At 54.1% G+C, this 20,379-nt stretch overlaps 4 protein-coding genes across 5 annotated transcripts in view; 1 reads left to right on the top strand and 3 right to left on the bottom strand.

The window, feature by feature from the left end:
* Positions 1–341, bottom strand: part of ZNF668 (zinc finger protein 668) — a 12,276-nt gene extending 11,935 nt beyond the window's left edge. The window contains exon 1 of the mRNA XM_006148124.3: positions 235–341. The gene's annotated coding sequence lies outside the window, so the exon portion shown is untranslated. The remainder of the gene's footprint in view (positions 1–234) is intronic.
* A 561-nt stretch (positions 342–902) lies between these two features.
* Positions 903–9,685, top strand: ZNF646 (zinc finger protein 646). Its single transcript, XM_006148126.3, has 4 exons — positions 903–1,012; positions 2,398–6,401; positions 6,485–7,900; positions 9,224–9,685. Exons 2-4 carry the CDS (start codon positions 2,480–2,482, stop codon positions 9,343–9,345), a joined length of 5,460 nt encoding a protein of 1,819 aa, XP_006148188.1. The 5' UTR covers positions 903–1,012; positions 2,398–2,479; the 3' UTR covers positions 9,346–9,685.
* Positions 9,686–9,832: 147 nt separating this feature from the next.
* Positions 9,833–15,840, bottom strand: PRSS53 (serine protease 53). Its single transcript, XM_006148127.3, has 11 exons — positions 15,434–15,840; positions 14,478–14,498; positions 14,238–14,400; positions 13,676–13,941; positions 13,379–13,533; positions 13,004–13,223; positions 11,283–11,433; positions 10,961–11,205; positions 10,732–10,877; positions 10,285–10,513; positions 9,833–10,005 (listed from the first exon to the last, which is right to left on the bottom strand). Exons 1-11 carry the CDS (start codon positions 15,489–15,491, stop codon positions 9,986–9,988), a joined length of 1,674 nt encoding a protein of 557 aa, XP_006148189.1. The 5' UTR covers positions 15,492–15,840; the 3' UTR covers positions 9,833–9,985.
* A 1,580-nt stretch (positions 15,841–17,420) lies between these two features.
* On the bottom strand, positions 17,421–20,255 carry VKORC1 (vitamin K epoxide reductase complex subunit 1). Of its 2 annotated transcripts, XM_006148122.3 has the most exons (3): positions 20,020–20,241; positions 19,115–19,224; positions 17,421–17,881 (listed from the first exon to the last, which is right to left on the bottom strand). In XM_006148122.3, the coding sequence occupies exons 1-3, from the start codon at positions 20,190–20,192 to the stop codon at positions 17,673–17,675; spliced, it is 492 nt and encodes a 163-aa protein (XP_006148184.1). In that variant the 5' UTR covers positions 20,193–20,241; the 3' UTR covers positions 17,421–17,672. The 2 variants fall into 2 exon arrangements, with proteins under 2 accessions (XP_006148184.1, XP_006148185.1); XM_006148123.3 differs by lacking the exon at positions 19,115–19,224 and having other exon boundaries at positions 17,776–17,881; positions 20,020–20,255.
* Positions 20,256–20,379: the final 124 nt, after the last annotated feature.

The following is a 20,379-nucleotide window of genomic DNA, read 5'->3' as shown; positions in this document are numbered from 1 at the left end:
CTAGGTCGGAGCCGAGGCGTCCTGAGCATCGGGCCGGAGGGGCAGCCTGCGGGTTCTAGGACCTGCTGGGCCCAGATCCCGCCCGGGGCCGCACATCACCCGCCCCGCCCGCGCTGCTCGCGCCTGGCCGACACAGTCCGTCCTCGCAGCCCACAGAGAAACTGAGGCCAGCTCGAATCGTGTCCGCGCGGGGGCTGCCCGAGGTCCCCTCAACTTCCCGCCAGCGTTTCCTACCTGCTGGGACTTGGGCTGGCTCCGCGGCGTCGCCGTCGGCTCCTCGCGCGGACAGAGCCCGGGACACAGCCAAGCGGGGCCGGCGCTAGGACCCAGCGGGGGGGAGGAGAGGCGGAGCCGGCGGGCGGTCAGCGGAAGTGGAAGGGAGCTTTCTGACTGGGGAGGAAGGAAACGTTTACGCTACCAGCTCGTCTCTGGTGGTGGAGAAACATCTTGCAAAAAGTCTCTGTGGGTGCCAGGGAGAGGGAACACGGACGAGGTTGATAGTATACACCGCGTTATCGCTGTCGGACCAAGTCACCGGAACTGTCTCCAAAAACTAAGCAATGAGAGGATAGAAGGGCCATGTTCAAGCTTTGAACAATAGTTTACATTTCCTTTAATAGCGAGGAGTTAATTTAATGACGCTTGGGAGGAGTCATTCAGGGAGCCACACGAAAAGTGCTCCCAAACAACTGCGGGCCGAGACACCAGAATTCCCCCGCCGCCCTTTCTGGGCTTATTTTACATGCACCGGAAAGATTTTAACAGCTCTTGCCGGAAGTGTGGCTAAGGGAGTGCGAAGAAACGCATCTCTGTGACCTACATGGGCGGAGTCAGTCGCGTCAAGCTTTATCTAGCGCCGGAAGTGTGTCTGTGTAAGGTCTGCTGCTTGGAGGCGGGACAAAAAGTGTCGCCATGGCGGAAGTTTCTCGGGGAAGCGTTTGCATCTAGGACACTTCCTGTTTCCTAGTAACAATAGGAAGTGTCTGCGGAGCTGGAGGTTGACTCCTGTCTGGTGCGTGCCAGCTGTGCCCTCTTCCCTGTACCTTCTTTCTTCTTTCCTTTCTCCTTTCCCTTTTTTTCTCCCCTCCCACCTTCCAGGAGCCCTGGCTCAGTGTCCGTGTGGGAGCGCGAGAGAGCCCCCCGCAGCAGCCCCTTGGGGCGCGCGGCTGCAGGTAGGGTAAGGGTCCCAGTGCGCAGGCGCGCTCCCGTTCCTGGCCCCCAACGGACGCGCCCGCGGCGGGAACGAGAAGGGCCAGCCGGTGCGAGGTAGGGGTCCTGAGAGAAAATTGGTACAGGAAATGAGTGAGGCGAGAGGACTTCGGTGGTTGATTAGGGGGAGAAGACGCTTTGTAAGGTGAGAATTCGGGGGGTAGGTGTAGTGACGTTTTCTAGAATCGGAAATAGTTGTATTGGGGTCCCGTGGGAATGAGGAGTCAGAAGCGGAGGAGGCCAAGGTGATGTAGGAGATATGAGGGGTGCTGGTGAGAGAGCAAGGACTTTGGAATGAAGATTACCACAGTCAGTGGGTTTGCTCATGTGTAAACTGGAATAACAGAGAGGATTAAATGACAATGAATATACTTAGTACAGTACCTGACAGAAGGCAGTGCTTAGCATAAACTGTCATCATGATGAGTTTTAAGAGGGGAGATAGAGAAAAAAATGAGAAAGGATGGTGAGGACAAGGAGGCACAGGAAAGAGAAAAGTAGGGTATGGATTGAAATTTCAACTTGACATGGGATGGGATGTTCAAGATGGAAGATAGTTTGGGTTCAGGGGAAGTAGGCGAATAATGACCAAGAGTCTTTTGGAAAGGATATCTTGTGACACTGAAAGGATTAAGGAAGGTGGGGGAACAAGCCAGCCTTTTCTCTAAAGGGGGCCTCTAATCTCTCCTTTCAGGTTCTTAGCTGTCAACTGGAGGAATTAGCTGTTTTTCCAGTGCTTCTAGATAGTCTAACTGAAGGGTGAAAGAGGAAAGATTGGACTTCTAGAAGACCTAGTTAGGGTCTGGTTTCCCTTTAATATATAACTGGAGGCTTCTGTTTGTTTCAGGATTTTGGAGAGCAGAGGGCTAGGGACAGTAAAACCTTTTGGATTTGGCCTGAAGAAGGAGATCATAGGCTTATGATTAGAAGTAGGTTACATCCCTTTAGATGTTAATTTCCTTAGCTATATCTTTAGGGATGACTTAAGCCTAGGGGATTGCCCATGTTTGGGGAACTTATATAAAGGAAGACCTTAAATAATGCTGCCTTCTAATTAGTTCTTGTAGAAAGCAGGTCCTTGGGCATTGCTGATGGGGAAACTCAGTGACCCATGGTGAACTCATTGCTCATACAGCCAAGAGATAGTTAATTCAGGCCTTCCTTTTGACCACTGCCCCCTCTTCCTAGGCCTTGGCCCCTCTACCAGAAGAAGATGCTGCTGCCACTTGTCTGCTCCTCCTGAACCTCCAGGTTTCTGCCACATTGCCCCATGGAGGACACACCCCCCTCACTCAGTTGCTCTGACTGTCAGCGCCACTTTCCTAATCTTCCGGAACTGTCACGGCACCGAGAACTACTCCATCCATCTCCCAAACAGGACAGTGAGGAGGCTGACAGCATCCCTAGGCCCTACCGCTGTCAGCAGTGTGGGCGGGGCTACCGTCATCCAGGGAGCCTTGTCAACCACCGCCGAACCCACGAGACTGGCCTTTTTTCTTGCACCACCTGTGGCAAGGACTTCACTAATCCCATGGCTCTCAAGAGCCACATGAGGACTCATGCTCCTGAGGGGCGTCGCAGGCATAGGCCCCCTCGTCCCAAGGAATCCACTCCATGCCTTCAGAGTGAGACAATATCCACTGACTCTTGGGGCCAGAGACTTGGCCCTGGGAAAGGCTGGGGAAACCAGACAAAACATGCAGAAGAGACACCTAACTGTGAATCTGGACCTGACTCCAGGATAGCTCTTAGCACTTGGGAGGATCCACCCACCAGACAAAGAGAAGGCTGGGAAAGCCAACCAGATCCTGAGGAGGGTGTAGAGAGCTGGGGGCCTACCACTGACTCTGCTAGAGCCCCACCTCTACCCATCCCTGCCAACAGCCTCCTTAGCAATTTGGAACAGTATTTGGCCGAATCAGTAGTGAACTTCACTGGGAGCCAGGAGCCTTCCCAATCTCCTTCTGCTGAGGAGGAGCGGCGTTACAAGTGTAGTCAATGTGGCAAAACCTACAAGCATGCTGGGAGCCTCACCAACCATCGCCAGAGCCACACCCTGGGCATCTACCCTTGTGCCATCTGCTTTAAGGAGTTCTCTAACCTCATGGCTCTAAAAAACCACTCCCGACTCCATGCCCAATATCGGCCTTACCATTGTCCCCACTGCCCCCGTGCCTTCCGGCTCCCCCGGGAGTTGCTAGAACACCAGCAGTCCCATGGGGGTGAAAAGCGGGAGCAATCATGGGAAGAAAAAGGGATACCCACCACCAATGGGCACACAGATGAGAGCAGTGAGGACCAGGTCCCTAGTACCCAGATGGTGAATGGCTCTGGGGAGCTCAGTACCTCTGGGGAACTGGAGGACAGTGGCCTGGAGGAATACCGGCCTTTCCGCTGTGGGGACTGTGGCCGTACTTACCGCCATGCTGGGAGCCTTATCAACCATCGAAAGAGCCACCAGACAGGTGTCTATCCCTGCTCAATCTGTTCCAAACAGTTATTCAATGCGGCTGCCCTCAAAAACCATGTGCGGGCTCATCACAGACCCCGGCAAGGAACTGGGGAAGATGGGCAACTCTCAGTGCCACCAGCTACCCCACTGCTGGCTGAGACTTCCCACAAAGAGGAAGAGGTCCCAACCACTACCCTGGACCATCGCCCTTATAAGTGCAATGAGTGTGGTCGGGCTTACCGTCACCGGGGAAGCCTGGTAAACCACCGCCACAGCCATCGGACAGGGGAATACCAGTGCTCACTATGTCCCCGCAAATACCCCAATCTCATGGCCCTGCGCAACCATGTACGGGTACATTGCAAGGCTGCGCGCCGAAGTGCAGACCCAGGAACTGAGGGTCCTCCCAATCACCTCAAGGTGGAACTCCCACTTGAGCCAGCAGAAGCAGAGGCAGCCCCACACACAGATCAGGGGCATGTGTGCAGACATGAAGAGCAAACTACTAACATTCCCCCAACAGCAGATGGAAGAGCACCACAAAAAGATAGCTGTGGGATGCTCTCTCAAAACTCTGAGAACCTTGAACATCATGGCCTGAGTTCTGGGGCAGGGGAAGATAGCAGAACAGAGACCAAGGAATCTCCTCCTCGAGCATTTTCCTGCCGAGACTGTGGCAAGAGCTATCGCCACTCAGGCAGCCTTATCAACCACAGGCAGACCCACCAGACCGGGGACTTCAGTTGTGGAGCCTGTGCCAAACACTTTCACACTATGGCTGGCCTGAAAAAACACTTGCGGCGACACAGTCGGCGGCGCAGCAGGAGGCATGGAAAGCAGACCGGTAGTGCTGGAGGTCGAGAAGCCAACTTCCCACCTGAAGGGAACTGGGTCCAGGAGTCCAAGGATGATGAAGGCCTGGACTCTTCTCAAGCCCCTTCAGGAAAAAGTCCTTGTGAGGCTGAAGGCAACTTGGAAAACGATGGAGACTGTTTTCAGGCCAAATCTGAAGGGGCCAAATGTGGACTTGAGAGGGAAGAGGCCTGCTTCCAGGGTGATGAAGCGAGCAGAAACAATAAGGAAGGACTGGAAAGGAGAGAGGCCTGTTTCCTTGACAACTTGGACATCGCAGGGAATGAGGAAGGCACAGGAACTCGCTTCTGTGATGGCCTCACTGGAGTGGATGAAGATGAGAAACCAGCCTCAGGTCAGCCCAGCTCTTTCCACTGTGCTGAAGTTGCCACTGACTGGCAGGCTGAGGTCACTCATATGTGTTCTGACTGTGGACATTCTTTCCCTCATGCCACTGGCCTGCTAAGCCATAGGCCCTGCCACCCACCAGGCATCTATCAGTGCTCCCTCTGCCCAAAGGAGTTTGATTCTCTGCCTGCCCTGCGTAGCCACTTCCAGAACCATGGGCCTGGGGAGGCAACCTCTGCACAACCTTTCCTTTGCTGCCTCTGTGGCATGATCTTCCCTGGCCGGGCTGGCTACAAGCTTCACCAACGCCAGGCTCACAGTACCTCTGGGATGACTGAAGGCTCAGAGGAGGAGGAGGAGGAGGAGGAAGGAGCAGCAGAGGCAGCTTCTACCCAGAACCTTCCACTGCAGCTCTCAGAAGCAGAACTACTGAATCAGCTGCAGCGGGAGGTGGAAGCACTGGATGGAGCAGGTTATGGGCACATCTGTGGTTGCTGTGGTCAGACTTATGATGACCTGGGGAGCCTGGAGCGTCACCACCAAACGCAAAGTTCTGGGAATACCACAGACAAGACTCCCACCCACTTGGGAACATCAGGTGATACCATGGATATAGTTGCAGACTGTGTCTCTGAAGACACGGTGACCTCTGTCTCTGGAGAAGGTGGAGACATAAAGTCTGAAGAGGGAGTAGGTGCCACAGTTGCAGATGGCCTTTGCATTCAGGGTAGTGAAAATTTTCTGGAGGCCCAACCTCGCCCCTTTCGCTGCAACCAGTGTGGCAAAACCTATCGCCATGGTGGCAGCCTGGTGAACCACCGCAAGATCCACCAGACTGGAGACTTCATATGCCCTGTCTGCTCCCGCTGCTACCCTAACATGGCTGCCTACCGTAATCACCTGCGGAACCACCCTCGCTGCAAAGGTTCTGAGCCCCAGGTGGGGCCCCTCCAAGAAGCAGGAGGCAGCAGTGATCCCCAGAATATAGCAGAGGAGAGGCCAGACCAGGCAGAAGCAGGGAAGCTCCAGGAAGAACTGAAAGTGGAGCCCCTAGAGGAGGTAGCGAGGGTGAAAGAAGAGGTATGGGAGGAAACTGCTGTGAAGGGGAAGGAGATAGAGCTGAGGATGGAGACTGCAGAGAAGGGCTGCCAGACTGAGGCAAGCTCTGAGCGGCCCTTTAGCTGTGAGGTGTGTGGCCGGTCATACAAGCACGCTGGCAGCCTCATCAATCACCGGCAGAGCCACCAGACTGGCCACTTTGGGTGTCAGGCTTGTTCCAAGGGCTTCTCAAACCTCATGTCCCTCAAGAACCACCGGCGCATCCATGCAGATCCACGACGTTTTCGCTGCAGTGAGTGTGGGAAGGCCTTCCGTCTGCGGAAACAGCTGGCCAGCCACCAACGGGTTCACATTGAGCGGCGTGGGGGTGGGAGCACCCGAAAGCTGACTCGGGAAGATCGGCCCTTTCGGTGTGGTCAGTGCGGAAGGACCTACCGCCATGCTGGCAGCCTCCTGAATCACCGACGCAGCCATGAGACAGGCCAGTACAGTTGCCCCACCTGTCCTAAGACCTACCCCGCCAGGCGGGCGCCCCCCTGAACCCCCGCCGCAGCCATGAGACAGGCCAGTACAGTTGCCCCACCTGTCCTAAGACCTACTCCAACTGCATGGCCCTCAGGGACCATCAGAGGCTGCATTCAGAAAGTCGGCGGCGGCGGGCAGGACGATCCCGACGGGCAGCTGTGCGCTGTGCACTCTGTGGCTGTGGCTTCCCTGGCCGGGCATCTCTGGAGCGGCACCTGCGGGAACATGAGAAAACCAAAATGGAGCCAGATAGTGGCCAGGGAGGCGCAAAGGACACAGAGAGCAGTGAGGGGGCTGATGACTGCAAAGGACTAGAGGACAGATCAAGGGATGCTGAGTTAGTACCACAGCTGGAAGATGAAGCAATGAGGCCAGGGGATCATAGGCAGAGCCCCATCAGAAAAACAGGTTCAGAAGCCACAGAACCACCATCCTGGGGCACAGAGAAGACAGATGGGTGGCGAGGAGACGACAGACTGGTGAATCATGATGGAAGCTGGGTTCCCCAGGGTCAGGTCCTCACCAAGCCAGATGAGTCAGAGGACAGCGTTTCTAGAAGTCCCTGCCACCTTGGTGATAGCCAGTCCAATGGACCTAGTCTAAATCACATGGGTACTTGGGATAATGGAGACACCAGCTCTGAAGTCCAGGTGGAGAGCTGCTCCTCTACCTGCAGCCAGTGTGACAAGGCCTACTGCCCATCAGGTGGTCTCTTGAACCACCACAACACCCACAAGACAGATCGCCACTATTGCCTGCTCTGCTCCAAAGAGTTCTTGAATCCTGTGGCCACTAAGAGCCACAGCCACAACCATATAGCTGCCCAGACCTTTGCCTGCCCAGACTGTGGTCAGACCTTTCAGTCCCACCATGAACTGGCCAGCCACCTGCAGACTCATTCCACAGGCCATAGTCAGGTCCTGACCCACATAGAGGAGGCCAGAGGTCTTTTGGCTGTGACTGTAAAGGATGATGTGGGGCTCTCTGATCAAGGGAAAGCTCAGGAGGCTCCATCGGAACACCCTAGGACCCTGGAAGAAAATGCCGAGAAAGCTAGTGGAGGGCAAGGAACAAATGTCACAGTGGCTGAAGACAAGGAACGACCCTTCCGCTGTGCCCAGTGTGGGCGATCCTACCGACATGCTGGCAGCCCGCTGAACCATCAGAAGGCCCATACCATTGGACTTTATCCCTGCTCCCTCTGCCCCAAACTTTTACCCAATCTGCTGTCTCTTAAGAACCATGGCAGGACCCACACAGACCCCAAGCGCCATCGCTGCAGCATCTGTGGCAAGGCCTTTCGGACAGCTGCCCGGCTGGAGGGCCACGGGCGTGTCCATGCACCCCGGGAGGGGCCTTTCACCTGCCCTCACTGTCCTCGTCACTTCCGCCGCCAAATTAGCTTCCTGCAGCACCAGCAGCAGCACCAGGAGGAATGGACAGTGGCCAGCTCTGGTACGGGGGCATGAACGGGCTTGGGCAGAGAATCGAAGGGGCCCAAAAGCAGGTGGGCACCCACTGGAGGGCAAAATTGGGCCCCAAGGTAGATGAGAGAGCAAGGAGTGAGAAGAGTCATGGACATTCAGGAGGTGGCTGGGGGCTTGGACATAGAGTGAGAAAACTAGTTTGAGGATGCTGGGCCACTGAGATCTGAAGTTCTAGGTCAGGTAAACAGCATGGTGAGTTGGGGTGGTACAGGGTGTGGGGTCATGGTCAGGACAGAGGCAGCTGCCTGGGCTCCTCTGCTATGCTGCAGTCAAAGAGTAATGGTCTTTTTTAGGGGAAAGGTAGCTGGGTATCACCTGGCTACCACATCTGGAAACCTTCCTAATTGTGTAGTGAAGTAATTTCCAGAGAAAAAGATGAAACAAATGATTTGGTTGAGGGTCTCTTCCTAGAATAAACAATTTTTGGGAAAGAGGAATGGGGCCTGGAGAGGCATCCCCAGACTAGACTGCTTTGTGGCTTCACTGCTGACTTGGCCACATAAACTCGGTCATTGGTTGGCACTCAATTCCCTGTCCCTCTTTCCATATATCTTGTCCTTGCTTCTCATCCTCTTCTCTTGAAAAGTAGACCTCTGGTCCTTTTCTCCTTCCCTTTATTCAAGTCTTGGTTTTCCCTGTGCTACATACCAGTAGCTACGCTCCCCTGCTAGAACCTCCAAATAAGCTCTCCTTTCCACCTGTACTTGCCCCTCACCCTCCCTCCCATACCAGTGCACCTTTAACTGGAGGACTGAGTCATAAATAATTGTTCCTTTGAAGCCAGGCCCAGGTATTGCAACAACAGTCATTAGCCCCTATCTCACTTCCTCTATCAGAGGCATCTCTGTGTAGACACCTCCACCCAGCCCCGGCTGGAAGACTAGGCTCTGGAGGAGTGGGACACCCTGTTTCTTCAGCAAGCCTTGGGCCTATTCTCTTCACCTCAAGAGAGGAGTACCCATTCCATCTAGTGGCTACCGAGGGTGGATGTCCCTGAGATAGTGAGCCCTTGGCCAGAGCTTCTCAAGGATGGAGGTCATGGTGGGTAAGAGTCCTTTGAGAGCTGAAGGGATGACTTTCAGGGTAAAAGATTTCTTGTAACTTTAAGGGAAAAGAATTAAGTTGCCAGTTAGCCAGGGCAGGAAAAATAAATGGGATTCCCAGGCTTCCTGGTTTTCATACAGGCCTCTGGGCCATGGTATTGCGGGGAATGGTCTGTAGGGCTGGGGGCGGGGTACAAGCTGCATGGGGTCTGCCCCCTCAGTCAGTGACATCCTCTCTCTCTCCCCAGGAGCCCCAGTGGCACCAGCAACAGGTAGAGCGGACTTGTCATTGCCCCCTCCATCCACCCCCATGACCCCACTCCTGGACCCTTCACCCCAGTGGCCTGCAGACTTCAGCTTCTCTCTCTGAACTTCATCTCCAAAGATCAGAATATTGGAGAAGGGGGTGCGGGCAAGGAGGGGCTTGATCTCCATGTTTCACTCAGGAGTAGTTTGGGCATCCCCATCTCTTTTCTTCTCTCCCTGTGAAGAGGACCCAGGCTGTCATCCAGGCTTTGCCAGGATGCTTGGTCACCCTCATCAACTGGGTTCCAATACCAGGGAGAGGCAGATTCGGAGACCACCATGGGTGAGAATGTTGCCTGTGAAAGGGGAGCCTTTTGCTACAATTTGTAACTTATTTTCTAAAGTCTATTTTGTAACAATTTATTTAAGTTTAAAAAAAGGAAAATTGCTCCCCCACAAAAAAGAAATTTTCAAAACATGTGGCAAGTGTGATTGTATCTGAGGGGATGAAGGATAGCCAGAGCTGGGAATGCCTGTGTCAGAGGTAGACTTGGGTTAGGGGTGTCTACAAGGGACATCCCTGACCTGCAGGGTGCGGAGTCAAGGTATCTGTTGGTCCTGGACAGGTTCCTTTCCACAGCCAGCTGGGCTGGACCTCACATGCTGGGGCTGAAGGTATGGGTGGTGAGGAGGGGTCGGGAGGGAGCAGCAGAGGCCATGCAGTGGAAATTGCCTGCATTCTTCGAACGGCCCAGAGTGTCTGGTCAACAGCTAGCTGATTGGCCTGTCAGGGAGACAAAGTAGAGTGACGTTGGAATAATTCTTACAACTTTGCTTCCTCTGCCCAAGGAATAGGATCTGTCTTAGCCCATGTGACAGATGAGAATACCGAGGTTCAAAGAGGGTGAGAGGTCTGTTTTAAGACACATAGTGACGAAGAACCAGAATTTGAATTCCGGTGGGTCTGTCCACTTCCCATACACAGCAGACAGAGGTGGACCAAAACCACACCTCTCTAGATGAGAGAGAAGGGGCATAGAGAGGGAGACCCAGGGCCACATACTCGCATTGGCCAGGCAGCTTCCAGTCTCAGTGTCAGCCTCAGCCTCTGGCTCTGGCTCCACAGCGAAGTAGACCTGCCAGTCTAAACTGCTGACCCAGTCTTCATAGGCAGGGAGTGCCACGAAGACTGCAGGCCTGGCGGGGCCCTGGCAGGCATCTCCAAAGCTGTGCAGCCCAGCCAGGAACCATGTGCCCCTCACTTCGTGTACCAGTGGTGCCCCGGATAGGCCCTGTCGGGACAGATGGCAGAGTGATTTTCTCTTCCCCTTAGGCACTGCAGGGGTGCAGGAAGAACTAGGGACAGAAACTCTGGTTATTTGGGGGCTAGTTGGCAAAAAGGCCTATTTCAAGCTGGGAGGGCTGGATCCAAGGCTGATAGGCCTGTTGTGAACCTTCAGGGTGAGACACTAGACGTCTGTTGGGTTAGATTTGGGAGTCTAGGGCTCACCTCACAGAGGGGCAGCTCACCCACAGCACTGGTACACACCATCCCTGGCAGAATGGGGATACCGTCACTCCCAGGAACTGTGTGCAGGCGGCTGCAGGCCCTAGGCCCCAGGAGGGTCACAGGCACTGTCAGGGGGAAGCTGTTGCCTATAGGACAAGGGAAAAGACCCCGATGCTCCAGCAGCCTTTAGGCTAGGTGGACAGCCACTGGTAGCCTTGGTCCTACTTACTTGCTTCTTGGCGGGCCAGCCCTAGGACCCAGCCACGCTCCCCATCAGCCAGGTGGTGGTCGGTATAGGGCAGGCAGAGGGGTCTCAGGTTGGGGCCTTGTGTTACAGGCTGGGTCAGCAGCAGGAGAGCCACATCGTAGCCCCCCTCTGGGTGGGTGTAGGCCCCATGCAGGATAAGTTGCTTCAGGCCCCGCTCCTCTGCTCCAGCCCCTAACCCGATGCTCCATTCTTCTGGGGTCTGGCGCCTGTGCAAAGGCAACGTTGGCTGCACTGGGTGACAGGGCTGCAGCAGGGGCCAGGAGCACAGGGATATAGGGCTTACCCGATGAAGCAGTGGGCAGCAGTCAGTACCGCCTCCTCTGACACCAGGGCTCCACCACAGGCCAGCTTACCCTGGTGCTTCAGCCTGGCATCCCAGGGCCACGGGGAGGGGGCTCCTGCCTGGGGACCTTCTGTCCTCAAGGATCCACAGGCTGAAACACATGGATAACATCATCTGATTTATTAAGTGCTTCCTGTGGATCAGGCCCTTCCCTCCCTAATCACTTGTTACATGCTGTCAAATCCTCACAATGTCATTCTAAGTTAAAGTTTGTGAAAGGTAACCAACATTCCAGAGAAGTCAAGTGCTCTAGCTCTCTGACCACTGGCAAGTAGCAGACTTAAGATTCAAAGGCTAGGGCTGCAGGGTTTTTTTAAGTTTTTTTTTTTTCCATTTTTATGTTTTGGCCATAGAGCATGTGGTTTTTTTTTTTTTTTTTGGAGAGGTTTTTGCTATAGGGCGCGTGCGCTCGCCAGACAGAGAGAGAGACATAGAGACAGAAAGCGAGAAATCACCCCCCAGGGGGGATGGTCACACCGCAATCCCTTCTCCTCCATTCTCCTCTCGGGATCTTGGGCACGCACGCACACGCGCCCGGCGTGAGATTTAAGCCACCGGGTCCGAGACGCGAACCACGGTCGACTACGTGGGAGTCCAGCGACATAGCCATTACGCTAACTGCTGGTTCCCAGAGCATGTGGTTTTCACCAGAGAGACCGGATGGAGAGAAAGTGAGAAATTACTCCCAAGGGGGGATGGATACACCTTAATTATTTCTGTTCTCTCGGGATCTGAGGCATGGACACACGCACCCAGCATGATGTTCAGGCTGAGTCCAGGACTCAAACTGAGGTTGGCCACGTGGGAATCCAGCACCTTAACCTCCTATGCCACCTGCTGGCCTGACTTTTTTTTTAGATTTTTGCCATAGGGTGTGTGCTCTCACCAGAGAGAGACAGAGATAGAAAGTGGGAAATCACCCCCTCCCCCAGGGGAGATGGCCACACTGAAGCCCTCTCTCTTCTACTCTCTTCTTGGGATTCTGGGCATGCATCCACATTCACCCAGCATGATTCTCAAACTGCTGGGTCCAGGACTTGATCCATGAAGTCAGCCATGTGGGATCCAGTGCTCTAACCATCATACTATCTGCTGGCCCAGAGCTGGAGATTTTAACCCTGATGTCTACAGTGCTCCTGTCCCAGACTTACTAGATTGGCCCTGTGCATTACTCCTCTGCCCCACCCGTCCACATCCCTCCAGGCTTCGTCTGCCTCCAGAATTTCTGGTTCATTAGTGCTTCTCTTACCATCAAGATAGAACTTCCGTCCCAGGAATTATTTTGCATGTGATTTGCATGTCTGCATTAAGTAGCAGACATGCAAATGAATTCCGAGTGGGAGCCCTGCCCTGTCCAGCCTTGCTGGGTCCCTGCCTGAAAGCTTGCAGCTTTCCCCCAAAACCTTCAGCCAGCTCACAGAGATCCTTCTTACCTGAACTCTCAGCTCACTAGTGTCTAAGTTACAAAGCCTCTAGGTTCCAAAGAGTCTGTGTATGCCTCTCAGCCCTCATGAGACTGTTCCCATCTCGGACTGAGAGGGACCCTAAAACCACGGTGGTAGCCCTTGGTATGGATGCCCAGTATCAATTCTCTCCCCAGAAATCCTCACACAGACCTGGGTGTCCCCACACATCCCAGCCCCAGCATCCCTTGTTCATACCTACACAGCTGTCCTCATCACTGATCTCTGGGGTCTCAGGGGTCTGGGATAGGAAGGTTGCCCCCTGAGCTTGAGCCTGCAGCCAGGAGCTATAAGCAGCCAACTCGGTCAGCAGCACAGGTGTGTCCTCTTCAGCACAGCTGGTTGTGAAGCTGATGATCCCAGCCTGAGCCCAGTGGCCATCGGGCTCTCGGCACAGCACAGGGCCTCCAGAATCTCCCTGGAGCCAGGGACCAGAGCCAAGGACAGACACCTGAGGTCTAGCCCTGGGCAGACATCCTCTGCAGCCCTTTACCCACCTTTATGGGTTGAGCCCCAAGCCCAAGTTTAGGTGTCCCTTCCTCTTCCCTTCCCCTCTTCTGCTGCCCCTCAGACCTTACAGGGCCCCTGTACTCCTGGCTGGGCACCCCCACACAGCATCCCAGGCCGGGCAGGGCTGGCCAACACACGCTGGTGCAGCCGATTGTAGAGACAGTTACACGTGGGGCGGCTGATAAGACGCAGGCGCAGATTCCGTAGAGCCCTGGCAGCTGGCAAAAGAGACGGGGCTGGGGCCTGAGTCTGGGCTCTGGGAAGCAAGGAGACTAGGAGCAGGATCATTTGGGAGCTAAGACTGTGTAGCCTTGGGCAAGTAGACTGCCTCTCTGGGCTTCAGTCTGGGACAGCACTTACCATCGCTGTTGTTCTGGTCCCAGCCAGTGGCCCAGCAAGAGGTTCCAAAGGGGAAACGGTGGGCAGATTGAGGCAGGCAGAGGGGCGTGTGGGCTGTGGGGTGGGCAAGCCGCACCAGGGCCAGGTCTGAGCCCTCGCTATAGTGGCTATAGGCCCTGGGCAGCTGCAGGGCAGCCACCCCCACCTCCTCAGCCTCTGGGCTCAGCCCCTCACGCTGTAGAGAACCCAGGACAACTGACCAGGAGTTCAGTTCTGTTGCTGCCACTCTGCAAGGGGAGACAGACACTGTGGGAGATAGTGTAGGTAGGTAAAGACGGGCAGGTGGCCGTTTGTGGCTTTAAGCAAGGTGTTTCCCTTTTCTTGACTGCAGTTTCTTGTTTGTAAAGCTTCTGCCGTGAAAGGTAAAAATTAACTTGAAGATAATGGGCCTGTAGATGGTGGATTCTCAGTAAATGGTGCTTTATTATCCTAGGGACAGGGACAAAGCTTACAGGACTTGGAGACAAATTATCCACCCCCCCCCCAAAGCCAGAGACCCTCTCTGACCCCAATCATGACTCACCTGTCAAAACAGTGGGCAGCAGTGAGGACCCAGGTGTCCGCTACCAGGGAACCGCTGCAGATATGGACTCCCTGCCTCCTCACACTGGCCTGCCAGGGCCATTCGCCAGGTACCGTGAGGCCTTCCTGAGGCTCGGGGGGACCAGGGCCACGTTGCCCACAGGCTGTGGAGAGAGGTGGGTCATACTGGTGGTAGACCCTGTCCTGCTCTCATCCCAAGCACCTCATCTCCAGAGCTTACCTCGCTGAGCTTCTCGAAGACCTGGGAAGAGAGAGACACAGGTGAGGCTTGAGGAACTTACCTGCCTAGCCCAGGCTTGGTGGAAAGGATGGGTTGGGGATGGGCCCTGGATCCTTGCCTACGATGCTCTGGCTACCTCATCAGCCCCTCCCAGAATGAAAATATTTATATGAGGTCAAGAAACAGCTTTTATTGGAACCTATTCAGAGCTTACGCTCAGTAATTAATTCTCCCTCAGCTGTACTCAGCACTCCTGGGCCTGAGGAACGGGGCCCTGGGTTCACGTTGGGACCAGGCCAACCCTCCTCCAGGATCGGAGAACCCCCAACTCCTGCCCCCGCCGCTGAGTCAGGGAGACAGTCTGTGTATAGGAGAGCATTAACTTAATTGTCCAATCAGCTGTGGAGACCTGTGAGGAAGGATTGAAGGCCTCATCATGACCAAATAGGGGAGGGCCCCAGGACATTAAGGCCCAACCCACTCCTGTTTTAACGACTCAGACCTTCCACTCTCCCAGAAACTGCCAGGGTCCTACCATAGGGTCCCTGCCCTGTGCCTTGCCCACCACAGGCACATACAAATACACGCATTACACATCTGGGCCAGGACAGACAAGAGATGGGACAGATGTAGACAGGGAGACTGAGGCCAGGGGGCCTAGAACTTGCCTGAGGTCATTCTGGAAGTAGAAAGGTAGAAAAGGGCACAGGATACACACAGGACTACGCGCAGACGCTACAGTCTAGCATATAGGCTAACCCAGCTGAAGAAAATCACACCCTTTCCACACATACTCTTCCCCACATTCAGACCCAACAGTTAAAGTGCCACAGGCAGACTGGTGCCCCACAGGCAGGCCCCCTCACATACACCAAGTTATGGGGGCTGCTGGGGCCAAGGGTGGCCCCCGGACCTCCACTGTACCATGCCCCCTCCATCACACACAGGTAGCTCACCCTCTATGAGGACCACTGCTCCCAGGATGAGCAGCCCTGGTCCCCAGCTCTGCTTCATGCTGCTCTAGGCCACTCTGCTTGGGCGCTCTGGTTATGAGAAGACACCTGATCTACCTGACTCCACCTCTGCTCCACCCCCAGTTGGCTAGGGGTTGGTTAGGAATCAAGTGTAATTGCTTCTCCTGGGCTGGACAGGAGCCAGCAGCTCCTATTTCTGGGGCTGTGGCTATGTGACCCTGGCCTAGTCACTACCCCTCTTGGCCTCAGCAGAAAAGGAGCCAGACTGCTCAGGTTCAAATCTCAGTCCTCCTACTTACTACATTAGTAACATTGGACAATTAACCTGTCTATACCTTGGCCTGAAAATCTCAGAGCCATTGAATGTACAACTGTTTTGACAGGCTAGAAGGCAGTGTGGTGGTTTAGGTGTTGGATTCCGCTTGGCTAACCATGGTTCAAGTCCTAGATCTGGTGACTTGAAAACCATGTTGGGTATGTGTGCCCATAATCCCAGGAGAATGGAGGAATGATTGTGGCATGGCCATCCTCCAGAGGGGTGATTTCTTACTTTCCCTCTTTCTGTCTCCATCTCTCTCCTACAAGTGTGCATGCTCTACGGCAAAACCTAAACAACAGCAACAAAAACTGCTTTGATTAGAGCCTGATGTAGAATAAACTTGCCTTCAAAGTCATCCTGGAACTGAGAAGGGCACAGTGGGCAGTTCCCACTTTTCAGTCCAGCTTTCCTGCCTCTCTCCCAGGCCAGGGCCAAGTGGGTGTCACATACCTTTTCCCCAGGTCTGCTGCAGAGGCAAAGTGTGTGGGGCTGGGGGCTGAGGGGCCTGGGCTGTCTGCTACTTCCTGGCCAGGAGCCTTTGGTAAATCCCAATACCTTTCTGAAGCTGCTGCCTTCCCGGGAAGCAGAGTTAGAGAGTGTCCATCTTCCTAGCAGGTGGTGGACTCAGGCAAGAGGAAGGACCTGCAGGTAAAACCTTTTTCTCTACCTGACTCCTACCTCTGGTCAGTGCAGACTGTTCAGCAACCTGAACCCAACACGGAGGCAGCTGTGGTTAGGGTTTCGAGCACAGATGCTGGAGCCAGATGGCCCAGGTGGATTCAGATTCCAAGAGCTCCCCGACCTCCCCAATACTAGCTGTGTGACCGTAGGTGAATTACTTAGCCTCTCTGTACCTCAGTTTCATCAGTGAGATAGGGATAATAACAGTGCCTATACCTCATACAATTGCTATAAGGTTTAAGTGAATTAGCACAAGTTTGTTTTTGTTTTTGTGAGATTTTTGTTGTAGGGTACGTTTGGTCGCTGGAGAGAGAGAGACAGAGAAAGTGAGAAATCACCTCCAGGGGGGATGGCCATGCCATAATCCCTTCTCCTCCATTCTCCTCCTGGGATCTTGGGCACATACGCACACCTGCCTAGCATGAGTTTGAAGCCACCAGGTCTAGGATTTGAACCATGATCAGCCATGTGGAAGTCTTATGATGTAACCGCTATGCCATCTGCTGGTCCCAGCACAAGTTCTTAAACAGTGATTGACGTGGGAGGTGCTCACTCATTACATATTAGGATAAAAAAAAAAAAAAAAAAAACACTCACAAACTGGACCTGACCCTCCAAGGCTTACAAGCCTGGCTTAGGATAGGAAGGTCAGTTGTAAGGGTTAAGGTTAAATTATAGGAAGGACTTCCCAGCCAGCATGCACAGAACCAGAAGAGCAGCTTGCCCTCCCAGGGAGGCCTGGCTCCTGTGGCCAGTGGGAATGAGCTGCTGGTCTGTTTCCAGGGGTGGGGGCTGAGGCGCCCCAGGCCTTGCTGACTCCATGGGCTCTTGATGGGACTAGCTATAGCCACCCTTTCCAGCCAGGTCCTCCACTCTCCTTCTGACTCATCTTCCAGTTCCAGAGAAGGCAACAGTTGGGGAGGCCCCACACCAGGATCCCTGGCAGACAGATGGTTCAGACTTGGCCAATTTATTTCAAAAATTTTATTGCTCAGAAATTTCCCTTCTTGGGCAATGGCAGGTGCTTCAGAAATCAGCCCTTGGAGACAGAGCCAGAGGCACTGGGTGGAGCAGAATGTGGCACATTTTGTCCATTGTATATGGGTATGGGATGGTGGTGGGAAGGATGGAGGGTCTTCCAGGACCCAGATATGGCCCCCTTGGGCAAAGCTCATATGCCAAAGCAAAGCAGATGAGGTCAGCCTGGCTTGGGGTGAGGGCTCAGTGCCCCTTGATCTTGCCCTGGGGTTCCTGGGCCTCCCGGAAACTAAGTAACATCAAGCCCACGTTGATGGCATAGGTGGTGATGCAAACGATGCAGAAATCATACAGCACGAAAAACAAGATCCAGGCCAGGTAGACAGAACCAGCGACTGACACCAAGGAACTCAGCACCAGCAGGATAGAGGACCAACGTCCCCGAAGGCCACCTGCAAGGCAGAAAAGGGTCAGGCACTTGCTTCAGAGACTAGCTACTTCTAGAACATTGCCACAATGTCTGCAGTACCACCCAGATGCCACCCAGACAGCAGGGTTTCTGGAGACAGGGCTCTTTAAAAAGCTCTGGGGGCTGGCAGGTGGCGTGGTGATTAAGGGTGTTGGACTCCCACATAGCTGACTGTGGTCTGAGTCCCAGACCTGGCAGCTTGCTTTCTCACTTTCTCTCTCTCTCTCTGTCCCTCTCTGGTCAAATTAAAAGTAAATAAAGTTAAGATACAGTAATTCTTAAAAAAAAAAAAAAAAGCCCTGTTAGGCTCCCTTTAAGACCTTGGTTCCCTATGTCTCTGTCTGTCTGGCGAGCGCACGCGCCCTACAGTGAAAATCTCTCAAAAAAAAAAAAAAGACCTTGGTTTCTCTATGTGTTCAATGATCCCTGGGATCCAAAGAAGGAATTTTTCTGCTGAGCTCTACATGAAAGGCTGGTCATCTGGGCCAGCCAGTGGCATGGTAATTAAGGCGACTGGATCCCACATGTCCCACTGTGTGGTTTGAGGCCTGGACCCAGTGACTTGGAAAACACGCCAGGCGTGTGTATGCATGTGCCCAAAGTCCTGATAGAAGGAAGAAATAGCAGAGAAAGGATTGTGGCATGACCATGCCTCATTGGGGTTATTTCTTGCTTTCCCTCTCTGTCTTTTTGGTGAGCATATGCCCTGTGGTAAAATTTAAAGAATGAAAGATAGGTCATCCTTGGATTCCCCCAAAAAAGGAATTTAGGGTAATAGAAAGTCTGCCTTTTTTTTTTTTTTTTTTTTTTTTTTTTTTGGCTAAAGGGCATATGCACTTGTGAGAGATGGGCAGGGCAGTGAGAAAGCCCCTCTAGGGGGATGGCTACACTACAGTCCCTTTTCTTCCATCCTTCTCTCAGGATTTTGGGCACAAAAAATACACAGGCCTGGCGTGTTTTTCAAGCCACTGGGTCCAGAACTCAACTGCACAGTGGGCCAAGTGGGATCCAACTGTCTTAACCACCATGCCACCAGCTGGCCCCTTAGGGAGTCTTTAAGGGCCCTTTAGCCTTTGACAAAGAAACAACTAAGATTCCTGCTTGTGCCCTCCCTGCGTCCTTGCCCCCAGGATGCTCAGTAATGAGTAACTGGTGGTCTGCATAGAGTAGGAGGCCAAGGGGAGGGGCCTCCAGGGAAAGGGGCGGGGCCACTCACCTAACACCAGCTGTAGAGTGTAGAAGATGCAACCGAATATACTGTTGGATTGATTGAGGACACTGTCCCGTCCCAGCACATGTTCCACCAGCCCAAAGCCCCGGCCCCACCTGGTGGTAGTGGTGGTGGAGGGAAACCAGGTTAGGAGTGTCAACCCTGTGCTTAGGACCCAATCCCAGAGGGTTTTTTCCAAGAAGGCAACCTGGGCTGTCCTTCCCCAACCCCTACCCTCCCCCAGTCCAAGGGTCAATGATCTGGCCATCCAGCACCGTTAGCCACGTCAGAATTCCATGTCACTGCCCCCAACTCCAGGTCAGACCCTTTTTCATCATTCTAGATCTTAAATACGATCTTAAGATGGGAAGGCTGACCCTGCAGTCAGCAGATGGCAGTTGACCTTGCTTTATAGAGTTACCAGAGGCTGGGAATTCAGCGTGGATTCTCTGCCTTAGACCTCCAAATCCCTGGCTCCCTGGTCACGCACTCCCCTACTCTGTATTCCATCATCCCGTCAACCGCTAAACTCTGGCCCTTAAGTACAGTGAGACTTGGCCTCCTTGTCCCTTAACATGGCCATCACCAGAAACCCAGCTCCCCCGCCATCTAAGAATCATCAGTCCCTACGCGGAACCCTTCCTCCCACCTTCCCCGCTCACCGTTATTCCTTGGCATGCGGATCCACGTGCAATTCCCTAGAATAACTCGAATCTCCAGCACTATCTTACTCTCTGCCGCGAACACCAGTATTTGGGTAGCCCAGCCCCCATGCACACCCAATTCTCCATGCACACCTCCTTAAACAGTCCGGGCCCCCGGGTGTCTCTTCCCTGGGCACCGGAGTCCCAGATTCGAGACTCAAGCACATATAGTCCCCGGGGCCGCATGCCTTCTAATCTGGCGCGCACCTGGAGGAGAAGACGCGCGAACAGCTGATGGCGGTGCCTACGTCGCAGAGCGCGCGGTAATCCTTGTCCCGGGCGCGCGCCGCCTTCACGTGGAGCGCATAGAGAGAGAGCGCTAAGCCTGCAAAACAGAGCGCAAGCCGCACCCATCCGGGGCTCACCCAGGTGGTGCCCATGTCTTCGGTCCTTTCAGAGGTGCCAGCAGGGAAAAACTAGCCACGGAGGAGGGGCGGGGCAGGATATTTCCACGCCCTCTCCCGCCCCTACGGCTGGGCGATTGGCGTACTTGCTTTCACACTCTCTGATCCAATTGGTTGTTCCCAGACTCAGTAGGTGGGACCAAGAGGTAGGAAAACAGCGAGG

The sequence above is a fragment of the Tupaia chinensis genome, unplaced genomic scaffold (assembly GCF_000334495.1).
Source record: "Tupaia chinensis unplaced genomic scaffold, TupChi_1.0 Scaffold000231_1, whole genome shotgun sequence".
NCBI classification, from domain to species: Eukaryota; Metazoa; Chordata; class Mammalia; order Scandentia; family Tupaiidae; genus Tupaia; species Tupaia belangeri.
This window is presented reverse-complemented; position numbering and strand designations above follow the sequence as displayed.